General features: G+C 40.9%; 1 protein-coding gene across 1 annotated transcript in view; it reads left to right on the plus strand.

The window, feature by feature from the left end:
* LEPROTL1 (leptin receptor overlapping transcript like 1) overlaps window positions 1-6,429 on the plus strand; it is a 99,529-nt gene extending 93,100 nt beyond the window's left edge. The window contains exon 4 of the mRNA XM_029601668.1: window positions 3,301-6,429. Within this exon, the coding sequence (XP_029457528.1) occupies window positions 3,301-3,417 (117 nt within the window). The 3' untranslated portion in view covers window positions 3,418-6,429. The remainder of the gene's footprint in view (window positions 1-3,300) is intronic.
* Window positions 6,430-8,685: the final 2,256 nt, after the last annotated feature.

Genomic DNA, 8,685 nt, shown 5'->3' on the forward strand with positions numbered 1-8,685 from the left:
AGAGAGTCCCTACTGATTAAAGAATCCTCACCAGAGATTGCGCAGTGGTACTCCTTTTCGACAATATAGCATCATGATCTTTCCTACCTGACTGACTACCTGTCCGTGACAGTTAGCCAAGGCACCCTTCTGATCATTTCTTTGACTTGATCTTCACCAACTAGACAAATCCTGACCGCCGTAGGTCACGTGACAATATCCATCTATGTGGTCCCGCATGCACACCTGTATATGTGTCGCCTGCAATAGAAACTAAGGACCTAATGGATTCAATTTCTTCATCCATTGTTTGCCCATTACCCTCACCAACAGCATGAAAAAACTACCTTCAGTGATGACTACTCCCGTCAACTTACAAACGGGCTCGTTCATAAATTCCTTACGACATCAGATAATACTCACCACGGACGCGTTCCCCAGGGGCTGGGGAGCTCAACTAGACCAATTATCGACACAGGATCTATGGACCACATACGACCATTCGCAACACATGAACCTACGAGAACTCAAGTTGGCGAGAAACGCCCTTTGAGCCTTCGGAGATTCCCTACGTGGGAAGATAGTAATGATTCATTTAAAAACAACCAAATCACGATGTTCTACATAAACAAAGACAAAGGGTCAGGTTCTTGAAACCTCTACAAGGAAGCACTCCAGATACTGGAGTGGGCTCATCAACGATCAATTTCTCTTCAAGCAACTTATCTGCCCGGAATCCAAAACTCCAGTGCAGACAAGCTCAGCAGAATATTTCATCCCCACGAATGTGAATTATACCAGAGGGTGGCTCAACCCATATTCTCAATTGGGAGCCATCCTTCCCTCGACCTGTTTGCAACAGGAGACTACAGAAAACTGAAAAACTTCTCAGTTTCCCAAGCCCACAGAGAGTCACTCCACACATTTTTCTAGTCATGGGTCTCATAACCTATGGTATGCGCTCCATCCAATACCACTCATCTCTTGTACAATCCAGAGATGCATCGCAGACCAAGCGAATCTGATCTCTATCGCACCAGTGTGGCAACGCAACCATGGCACAGCTACTTACTGCACCTATCGATCTGCGACCCATTTCCGTGGGGCAGCAGCCCTCAACTACTCACCCAAGACAAGGGATCTCTCACATCTTCACTCCTCCCTATGCCTCACGGCATGGGGATTGGTCGAGTCACATAACACCTAAACACTCTCATGATCTTCAGCACATGTTACTGTCCTCAGGACAACTGTCAACCAGACTCAATTACAACAAAAAGTGGTTACACTACGCTTCTTGGTGTTCAACAACAGGTATTGACCCGTTAACTGCCCACCTGAACGGCTTCTCTCCTACCTTCATCTACTCTGCAGTGAGGGCCTTGCTGTTTCCTCACTCCGTGTTCCTTTACGTACTTTAGCGGATTACCACATTCATCTCAATGGAGAGCCCATTTCATGTCAAACTAGTCTCCAGATTCCTGAAAGGAATATTCCGCCCACGTCCACCTTTACATAAACCACCAGTGCCATGGGAAGTTTCTATGATCATTGAATACCTAATACTTCCACCCCTTTGAACCATTAGACACTAGTCACCTTCGATATTTCTCATGGGAAGTACTCCCATGGAAAGGTGATTTCAACTTTCCACATCAACTAAACCATTACCTTACCCACTTTCCATTCAAATCCTCATGGGAATGGGAATGAGAGAAAACTCCATACTTTGGACTGTACACGTGCGCTAGATTACTACAAACAGTGCACTCATTCACCTGACAGACCTTCACAGTTCTTTCTATAGTTTAACCCGAACACTCAGGAACTTCCAGTAACAAAATGCACTCTATCTACGTTGATATCGAACTGTATTCAGTTTGCTATCACCAACGATAGCAAACTTTACCTATGAATCCAAAGACACACCGGGTGCATGCAGTTGCACCCCGATGGCCCATCTACCTGTGGTTCCTATTATAGACCTCTGTAAAGTGACAGCATAGTCATTGCTGCGCACTTTCACATCCCATTACTGTTTCGATAAACCAACTGTGGATGATGTGTTAATAGGACAGACTATCCTACAGAAGAGCACTTGTTCCTCATACATAGCCTTCATAGGAACTGTCCGCCTCATCTCCTGTGTTGAGCAAATATACCAAATTACACACATTAACAGCTCAATACGTCAGCTGGGGACTCCTAGACAGCATGGCTAATTCAGCTGCTTATCTACGTGAAAAGAGAAAGTTTGCTTACCGTAAACGGTGTTTTCCATAGATAGCAGACCCCTCTGCCTCCCCGTACAGTTCTAGCATACCTAGATTTGTTTTGATACTGACTGAGGAGCCTGAGGTGATCCTGTCACGACACAGGAGGGAGGGAGTACCTAGCTAAAAGATTTATCTAGACGTTTTGAGAGTTCTGCCACCTAGTGGCACGGAGGACGTACCCAGACAGCATGGCTAATTCATCTGCTATCTACGGAAAACACCGTTTACGGTAAGCAAACTTGCTCTTTCTTCCACCATTTTTTATATCTCAGAACATGCAGACTGATTCAGATGCAGTGCATAATTCAGCATAATATGAAAGTTTTGTCATGGAATTTCATGCAGTAGGGGGGATATGATGGAAAAGGTTTTGTTTTGCCTTACGCCTGATGCCAGGAGTGGTGGGAAGAGAGTGGAAAGTTGATGAGGGCTACTGGGAGACCTCGGATACTAAGTACATTGGCCATGCTGGTTAAAGAATTTTTACTGGTCTTGGGAAAACAAAAGAATATGTTGGAAAGAGGCCCCATATGGTAGTCTTTGCAGCAGTTCTGTGTTCATAGTACTCTTTACTGACTGTGAAAATACAGATACCACAGGCATGAGGAAAGCACATATTGCATGGTGGTTTAGATATATTTATTAATTTACTCCCTCATCACTGATGTAGGCAATTCTGTAAAATTCTGTTTACAGCAGTTTCATACATGTCACAGTAGTTTGGTACAGCCACAAGTCAGTAACTGTGGCCCTCACAAGGAATAAGTCCCCACTGCTTTCAGAGTGAAGGAAATTGGAAGAGTAGCCTAGTGGTTAGAGCAGCAGGCTGCAAATCGGGGAAGTGAGGGTTCAAATACCACTGCTACTCCTTGTAACCTTGGGTAAATCACTTCATTCATCATTGCCTCAGGTACAGACTTAGATTGTGAGCCCTCTGGAGTCGGGGAAATACCCACAGTACTGAATGTAATGTACTTTGACGTGCCTGTAAAGCAGAATATAAATCAAATCAGATTTGTGACACTTTTTTTCCTTCTTTCTGCAGATACAGGTTGGAGCCTGTGCCCTTGTGCTCACAGGGAATGTTGTCATCTTTGCCACTATACTAGGATTTTTCTTGGTTTTCGGCAACAATGATGATTTCAGCTGGCAGCAATGGTGAAATAGAGTTTGGGACACAGAACTATCATAAACTAGCCAGCCATGCTTATCATTCAGCAGTCATCCATGCAAAGAAGAGAGATTGGACAATGCAGAGAAGTAGCATAGCAGGCCGCCTGGAGTATTTAGATGCTACTTATTCATGTGTTTCAAGTATGTTGTCTCAGACTTGCTGAAAGCTTTAAAGGGGGTGTTTTGGATAAAGACACTGACTTATTTCCTGTAATCCTTTCCCCCCCCTCTTATCCCACTGATAAAAAAAATTCCTGTTCAGGTTGGTACTTTTTGTGGTAAAATCTATCCTTTAAAACAAGATTGTCTTACCCACCTGCTCAAAATGTTAACACTTGCTTTAAGGATAGTTTTGTTAAGTTCAAATTCATTGTATTTGTATTGTTCTGGCCATAAAATGATTTTTTAGCAAGGATACAGAAATTATTCAGCCAAAATGAAGCTCCCTCAACCTTCTGTTCAATTTGAGTGTGTGTTGGAAGTAAATCTAGTCCAAGGCATTTTTATTTTATTTTTGTATTTTTACCTCACTGAAGCTGGAAGAAGTATTGAAGGCATTTTCCTGTGTTGGATGAGATGTATGATTTTACAAGCTGATATATTATGATAAAATTTGGTAAGATTACTAAACATAATGGTTTTGAAAAGCGCACTTTTACTCTCTTGCCTTTTGATTGTGATTTTAAACTCAAGTGAGGGGAAAGACACCTATTTTGATATGTTTATTCTTATTAAGAAAAGCTTTTGAAACTGCATCAGAAAAGTAAGATTGAAATTCCATGTTTTTTAACTTATAAATTAACTCCAATTTATCTGTAAATATTCAGCAAGTTTACTTTCTTTTCTTTGTCATTCTTTACAGTCTTACCAAAAATTGGTTTTAAAATAAAAAATAAAATGATGGAACTATTAATTTATGAAAGAGATCCTGATTTGCAACATATACAAAGAACTTTATTTTCTCCCTTATTTTAACTATATTTTTCATGTTTCAAGTAAGATTTTCAAATGTAGGTTTAAAAGTGTTTCTTAAATGTCAATATTTATGTACTTTAAAATAGATTCCTGTATTAATATTTAGTACAGTCCAAGCATGATGATTTACCCCTCCCTTCCAATGCCCCCTCCCCCTTTTTTTGTTGTGTTTGAAATAGGTTTGTAGCAATTCTACTGGTTTTGCAATTTGTGCATTATCAGTGCAAGCACTACAGGTTGTCAGTTTTTTGTCCTTAGTTGTCTCACAAGTAATACAAATTAATTGATGTGATTTTGTCATCCCTCACCACAGTATATGCCAGGGAACCCATGACAAGCACTTTGTGCAGTATATGCACACTAAGATTCTCTTCAAACATTAAAAAGCATGCTTTTTTCGCTGGCCGGTCTTAGCAATGAATCTTATCTGATATCTGTACAAATTTTTATTTGTTTAGTCAAACTCTGGAACATTAACTGTATTTGCATGCCATAGTACCAGTAATAATTTAGAGAGGAGAGTGCATAATGTGAAACATTTGCCTAAGATTCTCCAAGTCCTGATCTGTCTCCTTCAAGAGTTACTGTAAGATTTTTGATATCTTAATGTTTTATTGGTCTTTTCTTTCCTCCCCTCCCACTCCTCCTTAAAAGAAGTGATCCAGACATCACCATTTTTCCTCCCTATCACAGAATGTCCTGCTTGAGCAGAAAGGAAGTGGAACAATGCAGAGTGAATATTGTTTTTAAAGAAAGTGGTTTTCTGTTAGCTAGACATCTGCATATAATAAGCAGAAATAAAATGGGTTTGAAAAAGTTCATTTTAAGGTTAGAAAGCAATTCATTACATGTTTTAAACAAACAAGATTTCCCTGACCCTTTGTCTTTACATATAGAACTAACCTTGTAAATAGTAGTATGGTAAATTTAGATGAATAAGCTAATACATTACTAGAGTTTGATTAATATGGCATACATTAAGTGAGTAAGGGTTCTCAGGAGTCATTAACTGAAATATTAAAATGTGTTGTCCATGGGTGTTTAAATTCAATTTGCAAAAGCAGGCTGGAAATGAGACACAGCATGTAGTCTTATACAAGAGAATCCAAAAACTTGCATCATATAGTAAGGTATCTTATTGAGAGAAAGACAAAAAGTATTCATTGCCAATACAAACTATACAGGTAAAATTACCATTATTATCCAAGAAATTACATTGATTTATGATTTTTAGAAAAGCATTTTTATCTACAGGCATCAAAAGCAGTGTGACACATTCTTCAAATGTTGTATTTACTATTTCTATGCTGTGCTCACTCTGGGTATTCTAGCCTTGAATTGTATTTCTTTACAGCAGTCATCATTTGTTGTGTTGAATTTTGTTTTTACATTCCATTCACATGTGGCATTGAATCTCTCTCATATCTGTAGTTCTGTATAGTGCTGGTTTTGATGCATCTAAATATAGGTGCCTTTTTAAAATAAAATTATACAACACTTTTCTCTGATAAAATACAGAAAATGTCTGGCTTTTGCATTGAAGTTTTTCTGTATTTTCTTCTTAATTTTCCAGTACTTTATCATCACTTCAAATTTTATTTGTTCAATTGTTTTAAGAAACACTATCTTGCTGTTTCTTCCCCTAGCTCCTCCCTGGCTTTTTTTTTCCCCCAAAGCAGTTTCCATCACATTGTTGAATATATGACCAGGCCTGAGTTCTTGCCATCTGCTCCAAACCATTACACTGCACATGTATAATTTCACTTTTGCATTATGAGGGAGATGTGGCATTACTGGTGAACTAAAGGTCCAGAGTAGTATAAGAGCAGCAGGATTGTATTCTACATTGCAGTCACATTTCCCACATGTTTGCATGATGTTGTGCATTCGGCGGATAAGGCATTGTCCCAGATTTTTGATAGACAGGTGAAAGGAATTATTTTCTGTATAATATGCACTGAAATTTTATTGCCACCCTTGTGTAGGAAAAGCATTTTTGATGATGAAATAAAGATTTTAAACATCAGTTTGTGGATTTTCTTTAGTTTACTGCTTTTTTGCTTAAGTCATTCTTAAGCAGACATTGATAGTTGTAATACATGTGAGATGGGAAGGAAGGAAAAGCAAAATACTAACAAGCATAAATGAGTGTATGAAATTCTTCATGACATTATCACATTCACATGCTTCTATTATCAAAAAAAACAAAACTACAGCAACAGAACGCAAGGTAGATAGATGTTAAATGTTGAACTTATTTAAAGCATTTGAGTAGCTTACTGACTTTAGAGGGTAGCTTCAGCAAAGCATAATTGAGGCATGGCCACTGGCTAGATTATCAGTTATAGAACTTTTGTTTTCAATTTTGATAATCTCACACATTTCACATGCATTTCTTCAGTAGAAAATTAGATTAAAAAACCTTTTGAGTACTCTGTGATCTTGGAAATGCTTTATATTAAGTTTATTACAACCAAAATCTCCATTACCTATTTATGTCATCCTTAGAAACATTGTCTATGGCTTAATAAAACTCATCTCAATTCTACTAAATAATGTAATATGTGTAGGTTATGAGAATTTGTGTCCACCTTATGAGACAGTAGTAAAAATGAAAATATTTTATTTTAAATGTTGATACTATCTACAGCCTCATTCTTACATCCAGTCTCAGCTTGACAAGGAATCTCTCTTCTAACATGGAAGCAAGGATACTGAAGAAAGCTAATGCTTTCACAAATGTTACTGTTCATTAAAAGTGCTGTTAACACATGCAAACTAGATTGTATACACTAACAGGACTTTTAATGTGAATGCATGGAATCTGCTTGGATAAAGTGTGGATGAATGCTGTGTGCATGGGTAATGTAGGAAGGGGAAAAAAAATAGAATTTTTTTTGTAGATTGTTTTGGTTGATTACCATAGGTGTAAAATAGCTGTGATATTTTCTTTTAGATTCACTTCTATTTTTATTTGGCAAAAGCTTCAAAATATATATCTATATGATTGTACTCATGGATAAGTGATGTAATCAATTGAGACAAACTCAAATAAATTGTTTAAAAAAATCACTCAATGTGCATTAATTAGCTTGTGAATTTGAATGCAAAGGCCTATGCTAATGAGAAACAAAATAGTTCATTTCCTAGCGTGTAGCAGATGGACTCAAAACAAGTGGGATATAGTGTGCTCGTGCTAGCAGTTGGAGACGGATCTGACGTCAGCATGGGTACATATACCCCCACAGGAAGTGTAGCAATTCAGTAAATTCCGTCTCCAAAGCAGTTTGGAGCTCCCTCACGCTCGCTGAGCGTGTTTCCAAATTCTACACGACTAAATTCATAGAAGAAACCTACCTGAAGACGAGCCCCGCACTCCTGCGGTGATACCAGTCAGTCCCTCCCCCAGTTGAGTTTCCCGAGGCGATTTCCGTGGTCCCTCGGAGGTAAGTGCCTCGGTCAGGTGGCCGGCTCGCGGCAGGGACCTAGCCCCCGAGTGAGAAGGGCTCGGGCGCGGCATAGAGGCAGCTTCGGTCCCGGCGTGGACTTGGCCCCCGAGCGAGACGAGTTTGGGTGCAGCCCAGAGGCAGCGGGTGCACTTCCTCGAGCGTGGCAGTGACAGTACTTACCCTCTCCCCCCGCAGCCGGAGACCGCCCGGGTCGCAACTGGGAAGCGCCGAAGACAAGGTAAGGCATACATCTTTACTTGGTCTCTGAGGAAGTGAGGCTTTGCAGAGTCTGCCTAGGTGGCAATCCGCCACGGAGGTCGCCATTTTTCTGCCTGAGTTGTTAGCCGCACGTTGTTAGGTGCACGGTGTAAAGCGCACGTTCATAGGCGCCCGCTGATAAGCGTCCGTTCCTAGACGCACATGGAGCGTAAGAGAGCCCAGGCATCAGTGGAGCTGGCCCCTCCAACATCAGGCATGAGCCTCTGCTCGGCATGCAACCTCAGAGCCACACAGAGCGAGAAAGCAGACTCCCTATGTGCCCAATGTGAAGAGGCCCTGGGAGTTCCAGGCCAGGACCGGTCACAGCCCAGCGTACTTGCCAGTTCCTGAGGGAACACCCCGGACCTAGCCGGCAGTAGTGAGCAGCCGGGGACCCCGAGGGACCTGGTACCCCTCAGACCAGATCCTGCTTCGCTCTCCTGGGTGGAATTATTCAAGGGGATTCATGCCTTTGTCTCGATGCAGGCTGCTCCCCGAGCGGGTCCATACATACCGGATGACCCGGCCCCTGGACCCTCAAAGCCTAGGCATGGCCACGCGCCACCCGGGACCCC

This window comes from Rhinatrema bivittatum, chromosome 1 (assembly GCF_901001135.1).
Source record: "Rhinatrema bivittatum chromosome 1, aRhiBiv1.1, whole genome shotgun sequence".
Classification (NCBI taxonomy): Eukaryota; Metazoa; Chordata; class Amphibia; order Gymnophiona; family Rhinatrematidae; genus Rhinatrema; species Rhinatrema bivittatum.